The 18,295-nt window shown below is 50.8% G+C and overlaps 1 protein-coding gene across 9 annotated transcripts in view; it reads left to right on the top strand.

The window, feature by feature from the left end:
- LOC118236420 (disks large homolog 4) overlaps nucleotides 1-18,295 on the top strand; it is a 68,147-nt gene that overhangs the window by 32,350 nt on the left and 17,502 nt on the right. For 6 of the 9 annotated variants that reach the window (XR_004767034.1, XR_004767033.1, XM_035434788.1 and 3 more), the window contains 6 exons: nucleotides 9,827-9,880; nucleotides 12,032-12,082; nucleotides 13,220-13,344; nucleotides 15,770-15,939; nucleotides 16,583-16,719; nucleotides 17,928-18,072. Coding sequence is in view for 7 of the 9 variants with exons in the window: in XM_035434788.1 (XP_035290679.1) it covers nucleotides 9,827-9,880; nucleotides 12,032-12,082; nucleotides 13,220-13,344; nucleotides 15,770-15,939; nucleotides 16,583-16,719; nucleotides 17,928-18,072 (682 nt within the window). In the remaining 2 variants the exon portion in view is untranslated. Of the gene's footprint in view, nucleotides 1-1,329; nucleotides 1,832-2,192; nucleotides 2,343-9,826; nucleotides 9,881-12,031; nucleotides 12,083-13,219; nucleotides 13,345-15,769; nucleotides 15,940-16,582; nucleotides 16,720-17,927; nucleotides 18,073-18,295 lie in introns of those variants that run through there. The other 3 variants (XM_035434789.1, XM_035434790.1, XM_035434791.1) reach the window with 3 other exon arrangements.

Below are 18,295 nucleotides of genomic sequence, written 5' to 3'. Positions count from 1 at the left end.
CACAGAGCCAGAGACACGGGGCTGCAGTGTGGAGATGCACGCCAGTGTGGCACGCGTCCGAAACGCCAAGAACAGGGTCAGGAAGTAGCTTCGTCGGGAAGCAGGAAGTCACCGACATACGTTTTCTAAAATGGCGGCCGTGCATTGCTTTGCGATGATATGCATGCGCTTGTGTGTTTAGGAACATGGACTCCCTGGCATCTGTGTTTTTTTGCAGAAGCTGTACTTGTCACTTGGTCAGGCAGTGTGTGGCATTGTGGGAAATGTATGCCATGATTTGTGATCATTTTTACGGGGTTTAGGATCTTCTCCTCAGGGCATGGTGCTGGAGTACTCAGCATGCATTCAGGAAGTGTGTGTTCTGTTTCCTGCTTTGCGCAGCTCATCTGCAGCACTGCTCCAGTGACACTCGCCAGGCAGAGTGTTGTTGGGCAGGCCTGGCACTTTGGCTCTGGCACTGTGGCTCTGGACAACAGCATCTGTTGAATGGTTTTAATTATGGGGCTGTGTGGCTGTGTTTGGTACTGTATAGGGGTGTGCAGTGTGTTACAGTGCTGCAGTGTGTAGTGAAGTGTCTTACAGTGTTGCAGTGTTGCAGTGTGTGTGTGTGTGTTTTTTCCAGCTTCTTGGCAGAGATGCTACTGTTTTTTCACAGTGAGGCAGCCTCAGGCACTGCTGCAGCAATGTCAGTCACTGATCACTGTGTGTGTGTGTGTGTGTGTGTGTGTGCGTGTGTATTTCTCCCTCTCCCAAACTCTTCCCTCATTCCCTCCACTATCATCTCTTCTCCTCCTCTCACCCGTGGTTTGTCATCACCTTATCTCCCTCTGTTTGCCTGAAAGCGCCCCCCCTCTCTCCCCCAAAAACAAACTTGTCAATTCTATTGCAGTATTGCAGTCCAAATGACTGTGTGCACACACACATACACACACCCACACGCCTATACAGGAGATATAGAAATGACCATCAAGAGATACAATATCTTTCTTTGATTTGCTAGGTGATTATATTTAATTACCTGTGTGCTACTGTTTTTATTTATTTATTTATTTATTTTTTGCTTGCTTAGCTTTGCTTTGCTTTAGAAGCTCCATTTGATCCTCCTTCGAGCTGAGTTTGAGAGGGGGGAGAGGCGTTGACAGATATGTAAAGAGGAAGCAAGTGGAAGCGCAAACGAAAGAGGAAGAGTGAGTGAATGATTGAGTGGAGGAAGGAAAACGAGAGAGAGAGGGGGGGGGAGAGGGAGAGAGAGAGAGACAGAGAGAGAGAGAGAGAGAGAGAGCAGCGCTGGCTGCCTCTGTGCCAAAAGGCAGAGACCAGAGAACAGAAAATCACGAGCGCATCACAATTTACCACGGCAGCACATCCATCTGGACCCCGCGAGCGATGAAGAGGCGCGAGATGGAGAAACGGGCTGGAAAGAAGGGAGCGGGAATTAGCACATCACTCCCACGTTCTCGAGAGATGGAAAGCTTGTCGAGCATTTGTTATTCGATGCAATCAATTTAGGTGCGAATAGACATCACCATTTCAGGAAGGTCCTTTCGATTTGTCTCTCAGGTCGATTCGCGTTGCAACAGTTCAGCAAACGGCTCAGTACAAACGTGATGTGTCCGGCTAAGTATTGTAGCGCCAGCATTGCAATTGTATCTTTATAACGTTTTCGCAGTCGGTGCCGCATTGTAGAATGTTCATTCCCCCCGTATATTGCGCCTTCATCTGAAGATTGAACTCGGGAATCGGCGAACAGATTCTGGGATCACGCAAGTCGATCTAATAGCGTCATCTCGCGCTCTGAACTGAACCGGATTCTTCACCTTCGGACAAATGAGTGAGGATTTAAAAGCCAGTCTTCCCGCGTCCTTTTGGCAATAATTCATAGCCGTGCAGTTGCAAAAAGTTAAATTTTATATTTATTGCATGCACTTTATTAATCAAACAAGTAACCTAACACCCTGTCCAAGTGTTTTGCTACGTTGCTGCCTTAACATACAATATGCTTACCGGTATAATTTTAGTTTTTTCACATTTGTAGAACCGGATAAAACTCTGATCGCTGAAGCGTTAATTCACTGATTTATATAATATACGTTATTGAAGTGTTTGTGATTTTTTAACGAAAACGCCCCTTCAGTGGCCCCTCCCCTCTCCTTTCCTCTCACGCGCACTCTGCCGGTTCACCGATCGTTTTGTGAGGTGAGCGCTGTTTGTTAGGGTCCTCTCCGCGCGTCGGCGCGCGCCGGTCGGTCAGGATGTTCGTGTCCGTGTGGTACGCCAAGAAAATGGGCCGGCGGTTCATCAACAACGTCCGGAAAGCCAAGAGGCAGCGGCATCGGATGATGGTAGGACCCCACAACGCTGGCGCGTGCGTGTGCGCGAGAGACCTGTGCGACAGACCGAAAGCGTTGCACGGTTTTTTCTGATCGGTGTTTGTGAAACACCGTTGGTTATTCCGCTCATTTTAAAAAGACGTAACATTTGCTGTTTGTTTGTTTGTTTGCTTGTTTGTTTTTGCGCGTGTGTGCTTATTAATCTGGCATTGTATTATCAGCAAATGCTGTGAAATACTGTGTACCTCCAAAAGGTGTTTAGGAACTGGATGCGTTGTTGAATTCCCGTCTCTCCCTCATAAATGTACCCGTGGCATTGCGATGGATGCAGCATTCGGAAGCTAAGCTAAACTGGAATGAAAAGTGGTGTCAAATAATTTATTTCCTTTGTGATTGGTGTCCTTTGATACTGGTATTGATTAGCAGTTGTTCTCCCTGGGTTAAAGATGGTTAGCAAGCTCTGTTGGGCTATAGCCTAGAACACAAGTTCAGGAACAGCTTAAATATTTTACTTGTTTGTGCAGACGACAAACCGTAAGCACAGAGCTCGGGTCCATCTTTGCCGCTGTGCTTTAACATGGGCGAGTGTGCGTGTGTGCGTGCATCAATGTAGGTTTGTGTCTGTGGGGGTTTGTGTATCTGTCTGTAAGTATACATGTGTCTGTCTGTTTGTGTGTGAGTTTATGCAAGTGCATGTGTTAATGTGGGTGTGTCTATGTGTATTTAAATGTCTGTGTCTGCATGTGTGTGTCTGTGTGTATGTGAGTGTGTGCACATATGTATGTGTCTGTGACTGTATGAATGTGTGTGTGCGTTTGTGTGTGAAAGTGAATTCATTAGTCCTACAGGACTACCACTGAATTTACCTGTCAGGAATGTTTCTTGACACCTGCAGACATCTGCAGTTCCTGATTGGCTGAATTGCTGTTGGCCCTGCCTCTTACTCTCAGTGCACACTGTAGCCCTAACAGGCTTGGCTGAAAGTTGGTTAACCCTCTCCATGCAGTGTCTCATGGGTAATGTAGTGTTTAGTGGGGCTATCAGAGCAAAGCATTTTCTGGATTCCCTTCTTGTGCTGCTGTGATGAACTGCACTGGCATTTTTCTCACTGGATCCTCTATTTTCAAGCATTTGATTGTTTGCAAGCATTCATGGCATTCTTACCCTTACGGAAAACACAAAACACATTTTGTAGATCTATAACTCTCCCAAACATGTGTCATGGAATGCACCTCGTCTCTTGGCTATCCTTGAACACAGTGAGTGTTTGTGCATTTAAAATCTATAATTTATAATCGCTTTTAGATTGTTAGAGTCTTAGCACAAATAATGTTAACAACGCTCCTGTGAGCACTGCTAATGTTAGTAACACTCCTGTTCACAGTAATAATGTCAGTTACAGTCCCGTTAGTGCTATTAAGGTTAGTCACGCTCCGGTTGGTGCCGCTGACGTTAGTGCGGCTGATGTGAGATGCGCTTTATGGGGGGTAGAGCTTTGACAGACTGATCTTCGCTTGGGCAGAATCTCATGGGCCTGGTGCTGTGGCCGTCTCCACTTCCTCCTGTTTTTATTCCAGTCACTGGGGGGGGGGGGGGGGCGGGGGGCGGGGGGGGTTTGGGAGAGAAGTTGGAGAGGGAGAGCTGGAAGATGAGCATAGCACAGTATAGCACTAGTGGGAGGGAGTGAGAGAGAGTGGAAGGGAGAGAGAGGGTGGGAGAGAGAAAGGAGGGAGTGAGAGAGAGGGAGGGGGAGAGAGAACGGAGGGAGTGAGAGAGGGAGAGTGCAGGAGAACGAGAGAAAGGAGGGAGGGAGAAAGGGAGGGTGAGAGCAGGAGAAAGAGGGCGTATTGATGGCTGAATTCAGGGTGAAACAGCGTTTTTATTTCAGAAGTTTCAGCCCATCAATCATCCAATCAGCGCCCACGCAGAGTAGCGTTTCCGAACTCTGACCATTTCTCCCGCTCTCTCTCTCTCCCCCCTCCATCCCTCTCTCTCCCTCTCTCTCCCCCTCCATCCCTCCATCCCTCTCTCTCTCTCTCCCTCTCTCTCCCCCTTCATCCCTCTCTCTCTCTCCCCCCTCCATCCCTCTCTCTCTCTCTCTCTCCCTCTCTCTCCCCCTCCATCCCTCTCTCTCTCTCTCTCCCCCCCTCCCCCTCTCTGTTTTTCTTTCTTTCTTTCTGGTTCTCTAAATTGGAGCCGCACACCCAACAGAACGCACGGAGCAGCAGCTTATTCATATTTCAGGAGTGAACGGCGATGCGTCTCAAACTCATCATGAAAACATGAGAGCGTTTCAGCTGGGAGCGCTGCTGGGTATTTATAGCGCTCAGACTGCTGGGAAGTTTACTGCCCGCTGCAGCGACGCGGTCTGTCAGTTATGATGTCATGGAGACACCTGCTGTCAAACCACACGTTTCCATCAGAGAGCACAAAGACCCACATACACACACACGCACACATGCATGCACACACACAAGCTTTCTCCTACTCTGTTATTACTGCTGTCCATGGTGCTGAAGAGAGAGAGAGAGAGAGAGAGAGAGAGAGAGCATGAGAGGGTATGGTGGAGCGAGAGAGAGAGGGGGATAGAGGTATTCTGATAGATAGATGGATAGATAGGATAGATGATAGATGGATGCATAGATTGATAGGATAGATGATAGATAGATAGATGCATAGATAGATAGATGGATAGATAGATAGATAGCTGGATAAATAGACGGATAGATAGACGGGTAGATGGATAGTGTTGTGATGCGGTCCTCAGCTGGCCTAGATGATTCTCACTGCTGACTCAGCGCTGCTGTCATGTCGCTCTGGAATCTGATGGTCACATGACCCGCCTGCAGAACACCACCAACTGCTCAGCACTCAAACCCCTGTGCTTTTGGCTGGCCCAGAGGCAGGAGTGACCCAGTGCATTCTGGGAATGACAAAGGGAAGGTCGGCAACGCTGGTCAGGCCAGGGAGTGGGGATACCGTGACCTCTGTGTGCTTGCGTGCGCGTGTGTGTGCTGGAAGAGTGTGTGTTAGCTTGTGAGTGTCTGAGTGTGTGTGTGTGTGTGTGTGTGTGAGACAAGGCAGACAAGCTCTCACCAAATACAAAGCCCCACCGAGTGGCCATTTTGCCCAAGATGAGACACACCGCTTCCCCCCTGGGCTGTTTGGCTACAAGCCTCATCAGATCCAGAGACAAAGCATGGAGTGCGTGATAAAAACACTGGGAGAGCAAGAGAGAGGGAGAGTGTAAGGGTGAGAGTGAGGAGGGATGTCATCTTTGTGATGGCTCATACAATATTTATTTCGCTGTTTAGCCTCAAAGCATTTGAGTGGGTGTGCCTTTGACGAGAATGAGCGTGTGACCGTAAAAAACAAATAGGGGCGGGGCTAAAACCACAAAGCTACGAGCCCAGGTTCACAGTGCAAAGGAGCATCTTGGGAACTGTAGTTCATTCCCACACACTGATTAGAGGCAGGACTCTGAATCTAAAGATGGCAGTGAGAGAATGCGAGACAGATAGATAGGTAGACAGAGATGTGTGTCTGTCTGTGTGTCGAGGGGCACTATTCCCCTGTGCAGTTGGGGTTGGGTGATGAAGGCAAAATGGCTGCAGCGTAGTGAGCTTCAGTGACTGTGTGCTGAGGCAGGTTCAGAGACCTGGACTGAGCCTTTAAGAGCTTAAAACACTACCCAGGGCTCCCCATATCTCTCTCTCTCTCTCTCTCCCCCTCCGTCTCTCTCTCTCTCTCTCTCTCCCCCTCCGTCTCTCTCTCTCTCTCTCTCTCTCTCTCTCTCCCCCTCCGTCTCTCTCTTTCTCTCTCTCTCTTTCTCTCATCACACATCTCAGGATGGCTTGTCCCGTGTCCATTCTCTCCCATTAGAGTCTGTGTGCCTGAGGCGAGGGGCGAGGGGTATGCTACAGTGGGGGGGGGGGGGGGGGGTACTCAGCAGAAATAACTGATTGTGTCTCACGGTTCAAAGATGGATCTGAGAACACGGACATCACAGGGATATATGCCCCCCCACCCCCCCCCCCAGTCCCAGTCCCCAGATTGAAGACCGCAGTGGTTTCCCGGGGAACACGGCTCGTAACTGTGAGGTGGTTGCTGGCTCCAGTCCCAGGAACACAGCGCCTCGCGTGTGTGAAATGTGTACATACGCAGCTGTGTGTGGCTGACTGGACAGGGAGAGGGAGAGGGAGCGAGCGTAGGCTGCAGGACTGGGTTAGAGAGCGAGTGCAGGCAGGTCTGTCCGGGGGGGGGGGGGACACGCTAACGCTGCCTCTCTGCCCCCTCGAACCCGCCCCTTACCCGTACCATGGCGTCCTCAGCCCCCCTCTTACACCTGCTACAGCGCTGGGCTCTGTGCAGCATGTTTACACCGTTACTGCTGCACACGCTATGTGCTAACGGCCCTCCATGGGCTGAGCCTGTAATGCATGCAGCAATGCATGCTGGTCTGGATAAATACTGAACTCCTAAATGCAATGTAATGCAATATAATGTAATGTAATGGATGATTGTACTGTAATGTAATGCACTGTAATGTAATGTGATGCAATGTGATGCAAGGTAATGCAATGCAAGGTAATGCGATGCTGGGTAATGTGATGCTGGGTAATGCGATGCTGGGTAATGCGGTGCTGGGTAATGTGATGCTGGGTAATGCGATGCTGGGTAATGTGATGCTGGGTAATGCGATGCTGGGTAATGCGATGCTGGGTAATGTGATGCTGACACGTTCACTCTCTGCTTCATTATACAGCCTGGGCACTGACACGTTCACTCTCTGCTTCATTATACAGCCTGGGCACTGACACGTTCACTCTCTGCTTCATTATACAGCCTGGGCACTGACACGTTCACTCTCTGCTTCATTATACAGCCTGGGCACTGACACGTTCACTCTCTGCTTCATTATACAGCCTGGGCACTGACACGTTCACTCTCTGCTTCATTATACAGCCTGGGCACTGACACGTTCACTCTCTGCTTCATTATACAGCCTGGGCACTGACTCGTTCACTCCTGACCCCCCCCCTCCCTCTCCCTCTCCCTCTCTCTCTCTCTCTCTCTCCTTCCCCCTCTTGCTCTCTGTGTCTCGCTGGCATTGCAGTCAATGAGGTTGAGACAGTCGCTTTGGAATTCCCGGTTGCCATGGCAGTTGTTGCTATGGTATAACCGTGGCATTGGAAGGTCAGTGTGGAAGTTGGGTGGCATTGGAGAGGGAGAGCTGGAACTGTGGGACATGCCTCGCCTGAGACAGAGAGTGTCTGCCTGTTTCAGACTGTGTTGACAGTATCAGGCTGTGTAGACTGTTGCTGTTTGTCTCATAATAACACACACATGCGCACACACACACACACACACACACACAAATGCATTCTCACACACACACACACATCTCCTGAGGGGTAGATATAAAGAGATATAAGGAACACGCACAGGAGGATGAGAGAGAAAAACGACTCCAGCCGTTCCCAGAGGAAGAAATGAAAGGGGGCTCCCCGAAGAAGAGAGGGATGCAGGAATGAGTGCAGGAACGAGGGAGCGATAGGGAGGAGAAATTCTGCTGAAGTGCGAGAGGAGTGCTGTATTTACCTCTCTCACTCGACCAATGGCCTGCCATTTTTCCTCAACCAGGGAACCAATATGATACATATCAGCAGAGGCAAAAAGAAAGGGAGTGAGAGAGGGAGGGAGAGAGAAGGAGAGAGGGAGAGAGAGGGAGACAGAGAGAAGAGGTACACACCATATTCTGCAGCCGCCCACACAGTTGCGTCATTAGCCGCTCTCAGATGCCGTGTTCACTCTGACCCACACAATGAGGAATATCTTCTGTTTTCACTACCGGTGCGTGCGGACCCTTTGAAAAATACTCCCTGTTTTAAAAACGAATATATTTATTCACGTGAGTAGCAGTAGCAGATGCTTATCCTTATTTATTTATGAAGTGATCTCCTGGTGAATGGGGGGGGGGGGCGTGGGGGCGTGGCCTCTTCTCTGGCCTGTGTGTGAGTGACAGGCTGTAGCGTTCCGTTTGGACACCGTGTTCCCTGAGAACACTCCGCGGGCCATTAGTGAGCTGGCAGGAGTTTAAAGAACCAGGAAGTGACATCACGGATTGCCGCAGTGGTGGGCTTTAGGGCTAGGTGCGCTCATCTGTCCGTCCTGAGCAGCTACAGGCGGATTATATCTGAGCTTCCAGAGTGGAGGAGGTGAAGCTGCCATTTGTGGCAAAGAAAGAAATACCGTTTAACAGCCAGGCATTTTAAAGGAGTCTGATCTGTTTTTCCTCTTCTTCCTCCTCTCCCTAATCTTTAGTCCCCCTTTCACAGTCCCCCTCTCTCTTTCTCTCCTCCTCTCCCCCTGTCTTCCCTCTGTTTTTCATCTTCCTCTGTTCTCTCTGTTGGGTTCACAGGGGGGGCTTATTGCTGGGTTAAATTAAAACAGCGGCCTCACAGTGGCCATATGCAGAGGGAAATATGAAATATGAAACCTGCAGGAGAGGCTGCTGTGAGCATTAGGCTTTAAGAGGGTTTTATGGAGGGAAATTGACATTCAGCCCACTGGTGCTCCCCTTGAAGCGAAACAGCCCTAATGGTTTATGAAGAGAGGGTCTGGTTGTGTACCTGTGTACGGTGCAGTCTAACAGGGCCTCCTGGATGAGCTGTACCTGTATGCTGTGGGCTAACAGGGCCTCTTGGATGAGCTTTACCTGTATGCTGTAGGCTAACAAGGCCTCCTGGACGAGCTGTACCTGTGTGCTGTAGGCTAACAGGGCCTCCTGGTGGAGCTGTACCTGTGTGCTGTAGGCTAACAGGGCCTCCTGGTGGAGCTGTACCTGTGTGCTGTAGGCTAACAGGGCCTCCTGGTGGAGCTGTACCTGTGTGCTGTAGGCTAACAGGGCCTCCTGGTGGAGCTGTACCTGTGTGCTGTAGGCTAACAGGGCCTCCTGGACAAGCTGTACCTGTGTGCTGTAGGCTAACAGGGCCTCCCGGTGGAGCTGTACCTGTGTGCTGGAGGCTAACAGGGCCTCCTGGTGGAGCTGTACCTGTGTGCTGGAGGCTAACAGGGCCTCCTGGTGGAGCTGTACCTGTGTGCTGTAGGCTAACAGGGCCTTCTGGTGGAGCTGTACCTGTGTGCTGTAGGCTAACAGGGCCTCCTGGACGAGCTGTACCTGTGTGCTGTAGGCTAACAGGGCCTTCTGGTGGAGCTGTACCTGTGTGCTGCAGTCTAAAGCTGTTTGTTGGGTTTAGTATCTGGTAAATTCAGTGTTCTGTCCACATCTTTGGAGTGTAAAGATCCAGTGTTTTCAAACATGTGAATTTCTTTTTCAGGATGCGTTGGAATGTACAGTTCCTCAGTAATTTGACTGAAATCGAAACAGTGCATTGTTGAATCTCTCCTGAATCCCCTCTCATCCCATCTCTCTCTCTCTCTCACTCTCTCTCCCTCCCATCTCTCTCTCTTTCTCTCTCTCTCGCTCTCTGCAGGCTAATTCTCCTCCTATGATGGTGAACACAGAAACACTGGATGGCTCTCCTTATGTAAGTTCTGCATCATCTGCATCATTTCATTATTATTATCTATCTTCTGCCTCCCTCTGCGTTTTCCCCACACATCCCCTTGGCCTGCAGCAGTGTCACATAGTCACATCAAACTGCCTCTTATGTGAGTTACTGCCCCCTACAGACCTGGAGGCAGATCAGCAGAATTTACCCTCCTTCAGTATTCTTGCTGAGACTCCTACAGTATTCCCATTAAAACTTCTGCAGTATTCCTGCTCAAATACCTACAGTATTCCTGTAGAAACTCCTGCAGTATCCCTGTTGAAGCTCTTGCAGTATTCCTGCTAAAACTCCTGCAGTATTCCTGCTGAAACTCCTGCAGTATTCCCACTGAAACTCCTGCAGTATTCCTGCTGAAACTCCTGCAGTATTCCCACTGAAACTCCTGCAGTATTCCTGCTGAAACTCCTGCAGTATTCCCACAGAAACTCCTGCAGTATTCCTGCTGAAACTCTTGCAGTATTCCCACTGAAACTCCTGCAGTATTCCCGCTGAAACGCCTGCAGTATTCCCACTGAAACTCCTGCATTATTCCCATTAAAACTCCTGCAGTATTCCCACTGAAACTCCTGCATTATTCCCATTAAAACTCCTGCAGTATTCCCACTGAAACGCCTGCAGTATTCCCACTGAAACTCCTGCAGTATTCCCACTGAAACTCCTGCAGTATTCCCACTGAAACTCCTGCAGTATTCCCACTGAAACTCCTCCAGTATTCCCACTGAAACTCCTACAGTATTCCTGCTGTAACTCTTGCGGTATTCTCATATTTAGCGAGGCAGGATTCCTCCTTGTCTTTCATGTGTGAGTCTGCTCCAGCAGTCTGCTCCTCCAGCACTAGGACTGTGCTGCTCAGCTGCAGGGGGCAGTTATAAAAGGGGCAGCTGTACCTGTGTGCTGTAGGCTAACAGGGCCTCCTGGTGGAGCTGTACCTGTGTGCTGTAGGCTAACAGGGCCTCCTGGTGGAGCTGTACCAGTCTGCTCCTCCAGCACTAGGGCTGTGCTTCTCAGCTGCAGGGGGCGGTTATAAAAGGGGCAGCTGTACCTGTGTGCTGTAGGCTAATAGGGCCTCCTGGTGGAGCTGTACCAGTCTGCTCCTCCAGCACTAGGGCTGTGCTGCTCAGCTGCAGGGGGCAGTTATAAAAGGGGCAGCTGTACCTGTGTGCTGTAGGCTAACAGGGCCTCCTGGTGGAGCTGTACCTGTGTGCTGTAGGCTAACAGGGCCTCCTGGTGGAGCTGTACCTGTGTGCTGTAGGCTAACAGGGCCTCCTGGTGGAGCTGTACCAGCCTGCTCCTCCAGCACTAGGGCGGTGTGCTCAGCTGCAGGGGGCAGTTATAAAAGGGGCAGCCTTGGGCAATGTGCTCCCTGCTGAATTTATGTCAGATCATGTGACCATAAGATGCTCCTGTGAACTGGACCTTCTGATCTGGGAGTCACACACACAGTCTGAGCAGCACTTTTATACTGGGTTTGTTCTGCTCAGTCTGCATTTCTGACCATCAGATATCTGCTGCCCCACCTTGTCTTTGTGAAAATATGTCATATGATAATTTCACTCTCTGTCTCTTCCTTTCTGAGCCTAGCTAACTGCTAAGCTGTGTGAGGTGTGTCATAGTTAACTGATGGACTACCAGTTCCTCAAACAGAGAAACAATATCATATATATGATAACGTTTCTCTGTTTGAGGAACTGGTAGTCCATCAGTTAACTATGACACACCTCACACAGCTTAGCAGTTAGAGTCTGTTCTCTATATTGATTGCCTGTATAAATAACCTTCATGCCAGTTGGCCTTCTGTATGAACAACCTTATTTGCTCTTTGGTTGCCTGGGCGACAATCCCTACCCCTCTGGATGAGTTTGTGAATGAGTGTGCTCTGTCTCTCAGGTGAGTTTGTGAATGAGTGTGCTCTCTCTCAGGTGAGTTTGTGAATGAGTGTGCTCTCTCTCTCAGGTGAGTTTGTGAATGAGTGTGCTCTCTCTCTCAGGTGAGTTTGTGAATGAGTGTGCTCTCTCTCTCTCAGGTGAGTTTGTGAATGAGTGTGCTCTCTCTCTCCGGTGAGTTTGTGAATGAGTGTGCTCTCTCTCTCCGGTGAGTTTGTGAATGAGTGTGCTCTGTCTCTTGCAGGTGAACGGGATGGAAGGAGAGATGGAGTACGAGGAGATCACTCTGGAGCGGGTGAGTCTTTACCTGAGCCGCACCTGTACACCTGTTTAACCGTCCAGGGCTCCAGACCTGCCTGGATCCCCCGTCATGTTTCCGGCCTGTTTCTCATGGTCCTGGCTAGGCTCCTTAGGTCCAGCGAAGGCTAATCTTGACGCTACAGCATTTAATCACATTCAAACACGGTGAGGTAAAAAAAAAACTCCCCAGTGGGAAGAAATCTTTGGAGGAACCTGGCTATAGAGGGGGAGCCCATCCTTCACTGGCCAGCCAGGGGGAAAGTAGGGGTAAAATGGTACAGGTTTGTAATACAGGATCCATCACAGCAAATAATCAAATGGGTCAAGCAGGCAACAGTTAAACTTTAAAGGTAAATTTAAACTAAACATTAATAACAATTTATATGAATCAGATCTTTACCTCTCTTTCTGGGGCCTATGTTACGATTACACACAGTCCAGAGAGGATCTCTGTGTGGAGATACGCGACTGTTTCAGACTCATCGTATTCAGTCCAGAGAGGATCTCTGTGTGGAGATACGCGACTGTTTCAGACTCATCGTATTCAGTCCAGAGAGGATCTCTGTGAGGAGATACGCGACTGTTTCAGACTCATCGTATTCAGTCCAGAGAGGATCTCTGTGAGGAGATACGCGACTGTTTCAGACTCATCGTATTCAGTCCAGAGAGGATCTCTGTGAGGAGATACGCGACTGTTTCAGACTCATCGTATTCAGTCCAGAGAGGATCTCTGTGAGGAGATACGCGACTGTTTCAGACTCATCGTATTCAGTCCAGAGAGGATCTCTGTGAGGAGATACGCGACTGTTTCAGACTCATCGTATTCAGTCTGCGTCTCCATCTCTGCTTGGCTGGCGGTCTGTAACGGCTCATATCTCTGAGCTGACAGATTATCCAGTTAATTCTGCTGCAAACAGAATTAGCCTGGGAGACCAGCGCTGCTGCAGACGGAATGGTTTTCATAAAGATCTGGATTACTGACAGGAAACACACTGCTCTGGAGCTAACTCAACTCTGTGTGTGTGTGTGTGTGTGTCTCTGCCTGTGTGTGTGTCTGTCTGTGTGTGTATCTCTGCCTGTGTGTGTGTCTCTCTGTGTGCGTTTGCGTGTGTGTGTGTGTGTGTGTGCGCAGGGTAACTCTGGCCTGGGGTTCAGTATTGCTGGGGGCACAGATAACCCCCATGTGGGGGACGATCCCAGCATCTTCATCACCAAGATCATCCCTGGGGGGGCAGCCGCTCAGGACGGCAGACTCAGGTATGTCTCCGACTCCGCCCCCAGCCCTACTGACCCCTCCCCCCTCCCCTACTGACCCCTCCCCCACCAACACACACCTCCACGACTCCGCCCCCAGCCCTACTGACCCCTCCCCCACCAACACACACCTCCACTGACTCCGCCCCCAGCCCTACTGACCCCTCCCCCACCAACACACACCTCCACTGACTCCGCCCCCAGCCCTACTGACCCCTCCCCCACCAACTCCCGCCTCCACTGACCCCGCCCATAACCTGCCCTCCCCATCCACCCAACACTGACTCCGCCGTTATTTCTATTACTTCTCTTAGCTTGGCGGCCATACTGCTCTCTCTCTCTCACTGTCTCTCTCCTCGTTTCTCTCTCTCTCTGTCACACAAACACACACACACACTACCCAAGTTGCGCAATGGTGGTGATTAAAGAGAATCAAACACCCCTCACCCCCCCTCATAAATTTCTCGGTGTCCATCAGAGGCCCTGTATAAATGCAGAGCTGTAATATTATTTTTGGGCTTGTGTCAGGATTTAATTCCCATTCTGGAGCGGGGCCAGTGCTGGAGTGGATGTATTACCCACCGCCCCCCCCCCTCCCCTCAGCGTTTGCTCTGTGGGGTCAGCCCAGGTCTGGGCTCCTGTGAAGAACAATCAGGTTTAATAGGGACATCCCTGTGTGTGTGCTGTCCTTCCGCCTAGATCCAGCCTGGTTCTGCTGGCTCTCGATCAGGCTTGGTTCTGCTGAATCGGGGTATGGCCTGGTTCTGTTGGACCTTGATCAGGCTTGGTTCTGCTGAATCGGGGTATGGCCTGGTTCTGTTGGACCTTGATCAGGCTTGGTTCTGCTGGATGCGGATCTAGTCTGATCCTGCTGGATTCTGTTCTGGTGCTGATCAGTCACATTTTATTTAGCCCGGTGCCATTTACTGTCACTCTTAAAAAAGCACTTTAAAATTTTCAGTCAGAAATCTACACAAGAATAAGCTTTTTTTAACCCAAAATGGGAGACTCTGGAAAGTAATCCTGATGTAATTATTCTCTGAATTATCCCATGAGAATGTACAGACGCATTATGTAAAATAATGCTTTTCCGGGTGTGTGTATAATTCTGCATGTTGACAGCTTGCTCACATCGGTACAGAAAGAGCAGGGAGGCAGCACTCACCTGTGAACGCGTGCGGGGCAGCTCTCACCTGTGAACGCGTGCGGGGCAGCACTCACCTGTGAACGCGTGCGGGGCAGCCGCTCAGCCAGGTGAACGCGTGTGGGGTAGGCAGCACTCACCTGTGAACGCGTGTGGGGTAGCTCAGTGAGGTGAACGCGTGTGGGGCAGCCGCTCAGCGAGGTGAACGCGTGTGGGGTAGCTCAGTGAGGTGAACGCGTGCGGGGCAGCCGCTCAGTGAGGTGAACGCGTGCGGGGCAGCCGCTCAGTGAGGTGAACGCGTGCGGGGCAGCCGCTCAGCCAGGTGAAAGCGTGCGGTGTAGCTCAGTGAGGTGAACGCGTGTGGGGCAGCCGCTCAGCGAGGTGAACGCGTGTGGGGTAGCTCAGTGAGGTGAACGCGTGTGGGGTAGCTCAGTGAGGTGAACGCGTGCGGGGTAGCCGCTCAGCGAGGTGAACGCGTGTGGGGTAGCTCAGCGAGGTGAACGCGTGCGGGGCAGCCGCTCAGTGAGGTGAACGCGTGCGGGGTAGCTCAGTGAGGTGAACGCGTGTGGGGTAGCCGCTCAGCGAGGTGAACGCGTGTGGGGTAGCCGCTCAGTGAGGTGAACGCGTGTGGGGTAGCTCAGTGAGGTGAACGCGTGTGGGGTAGCCGCTCAGCGAGGTGAACGCGTGCGGGGCAGCCGCTCAGTGAGGTGAACGCGTGCGGGGTAGCTCAGTGAGGTGAACGCGTGTGGGGTAGCCGCTCAGCCAGGTGAACGCGTGCGGCCATGTTGCGCGGCCTCGTGCGTGAGCGTGCGCTTTAATAATTCAGACTTGGCGAGACCGGCGGGAGGCGGCCTGTGAATAATGTAAAACTGCAGCGGCGGATCTGGCGGCTGCGTTTAGCACCGTGAAGAAGAAGAGGTCACGGTCTAGAAGTTCTGAAAATGACAGGTGTGTCATATTCGGTGTGTGCAGGGGGGGGGGGAGGGTTTGGAGTGTTTAACTCTTTTGACACCTCTGCTCCAACTCCCCACCCCTAAAGCTACAAACTGCTTTTGCTCTTCCTGCCTGTTTATGAAACTACAGTTCCCAGCATGCTCTGAACATGAGCAAAGACTCAAGCTACCAGATGAATGTGATCCATAGTCCTGTTTTCACACCTGCGCTGATGCTATGCACACTGGTATCTTCTGGCACTTCCTGCATTTTAAAAGCCACTTCCTGGATTTCTCCTCTGTGCCTCCGGCCTGCTCCACTGGCCCTCCCCCTCTCCCTCTCCCCCCCCAGGGTGAATGACTGCATCCTGTTTGTGAACGACGTGGACGTGCGGGAGGTGACGCACAGCCTGGCCGTGGAGGCGCTGAAGGAGGCCGGCGCCATCGTCCGGCTCTACATCCTGCGCAGAAAACCCGCAGCAGAGAGAGTCACCGAGATCAAACTCATCAAGGGCCCCAAAGGTGTGTGTGTGTGTGTGAGAGAGCGTGTGTGTGTGTGAGTGTGTGTGTGAGAGAGCGTGTGTGTGTGTGAGTGTGAGAGAGCTTGTGTGTGTGTGTGTGTGTGTGTGTGAGAGAGCGTGTGTGTGTGTGTGTGTGTGTGTGTGAGTGTGTGTGAGTGTGTGTGTGAGAGAGCTTGTGTGTGTGTGTGTGTGTGTGTGTGAGAGAGCTTGTGTGTGTGTGTGTGTGTGTGTGTGAGAGAGAGCATGTGTGTGTGAGAGAGCGCGCGCGTGTGTGTGTGTGAGAGAGCGTGTGTGTGTGTGTGTGTGTGTGTGTGAGAGAGCTTGTGTGTGTGTGTGTGTGTGTGTGTGTGTGTGAGAGAGAGCATGTGTGTGTGAGAGAGCGCGCGCGCGTGTGTGTGTGTGTGTGTGAGAGAGCGTGTGTGTGTGTGTGTGTGTGTGTGAGAGAGTGTGTGTTTGAGAGAGAGCGTGTGTGTGTATGTGTGAGAGAGAGTGTGTGTGTGTGTGTGTATGTGTGAGTATGTGTGTGTGTGTGTGTGTGTGTGTGAGAGAGTGTGTGTGTGTATGTGTGTATGGAGTGTTCAGTGTAATGCAGGCCTGTGCTGTAGGTAATGGAGTGTAATGCAGGCCTGTGCTGTGTCTCTCAGGGTTGGGGTTCAGTATAGCTGGGGGTGTGGGGAACCAGCACATCCCCGGAGACAACAGCATCTACGTCACCAAGATCATCGAGGGAGGGGCAGCTCACAGGGACGGGAGACTACAGATCGGGGACAAAATACTGGCTGTGAGTAAGAAAGTACACACACACACACACACACACACACACTCACACTGGCTGTGAGTAAGAAAGTACACACACACACACACACACACACACACACACACACACACACACGTGCAGACAGACACACACACATCTGCATGCACGCACGCACATACACACACGTAAAATCCCCCAAGTACACACACACACAAGACACATATGTATACTACATTGCTGTTATTTTAGTGAACAGTGCCCAGAGCAAACATGATTTGCATTTGTTTCATATGCAAAGAGTGGAATGATTTTAATTAGCACTGCAAAAATTATGTTTCTGAGGAAAAATACCAAACCAAGTGGATAAAACAATTTTACTCGCACTGTCTCTTGTGATAGCAGTGCCCTCTGGTGTATATCTAAAGTACTGCACTCCAGGAGAGCAGTTCAACCACAGGGTAGATTGACTTGCGGTTTTCACCACAAAAGCCTATTACGCGCTTCTATGAATGAATTTTCAGATCACCTGGGACTCAGGGTCTGAAATTAGTTTCATTATTGGATTAAAATAAATACGATTAATTATACGGTATGTGCTCCCTCCAAAGGGAAAAAAAAAAATCTCAAAATGACTTTAAAATTAAACATACTTTTCAGGGCAAGTCTCTTCTGATTCAGGGTAAAATTGGGCCTCTCTGCTCTGCTCCAGAGGGAGAACTTTGCTGCCAAATTTCTGGAAAATCCATAATCTGGAACTCACACAAACTCAGTTTAGTGAAGTTTGTGCAAACTCAAAATGAGCATTTGTGCACAAAGCGGCTGCCTGGCCAGGAGTGGGGGAGGTCAGAGCTGGCCAGACTGCTAATCCTGTAAACACACCAGTGTGGGAACGATCCGGAACATTCCGCCGCTGGCTGTGGCCGGCAGCCTCACAGAAGGGCGTGTGATTGGCTGCGGTGACCTCACCCTGCCTGCAGCCATCCCACAATGCAACAGTGCGCTAGAGGTGTCAGGCGAGCACTCAAAGCTTCTGGTGCATCTCGACCAGCTTTTCTGCATTTTTACTGACAGTTAAAACTCACTTTAAAATGATTTGTTATATTTTTAAACTCAGCTCATGAACACCAGGGTGGACCAAGACAGTAGGTAATGTTTCTGTGAAAACGCAGACAGACTGTGTGTGTGTGTGTGTGTGAGAGAGAGCCTAACCCCCACCCCCCTCGGCCCCCCAGGTGAACACGGTGTGTCTGGAGGACGTGATGCACGAAGACGCCGTCGCGGCGCTGAAGAACACGGCGGAGGTGGTGTACCTGAGGGTGGCCAAGCCCACCAGCCTGTACCTGACCAACTCCTACAACCCACCTGACATCACCAGCTGTAGGTCCCCGCTACGTATGTGTGCATGCGTGTTTCTGCGGGTGTTTGTGTGTACCTGCATATGTATGCGTGTGTGTGCACGTCTGTGTGTTTGCACGTGCAGGTATGCGTGTGTGTGTGTGTGTGAGTGTGTATGTGTGTACATGCAGGTGTGAGTGTGTGTGTGTGTGTGTGTGTATGTGCAGGTGTGTGAGTGTGTGTGTGTGTGTCCATGCTGATGTGC

Source organism: Anguilla anguilla, chromosome 9 (genome assembly GCF_013347855.1).
Source record: "Anguilla anguilla isolate fAngAng1 chromosome 9, fAngAng1.pri, whole genome shotgun sequence".
In the NCBI taxonomy this organism is placed as follows: Eukaryota; Metazoa; Chordata; class Actinopteri; order Anguilliformes; family Anguillidae; genus Anguilla; species Anguilla anguilla.
The sequence above is the reverse complement of the archived record's forward strand: the minus strand, read 5'-3'. Positions and strand labels throughout refer to the sequence as shown.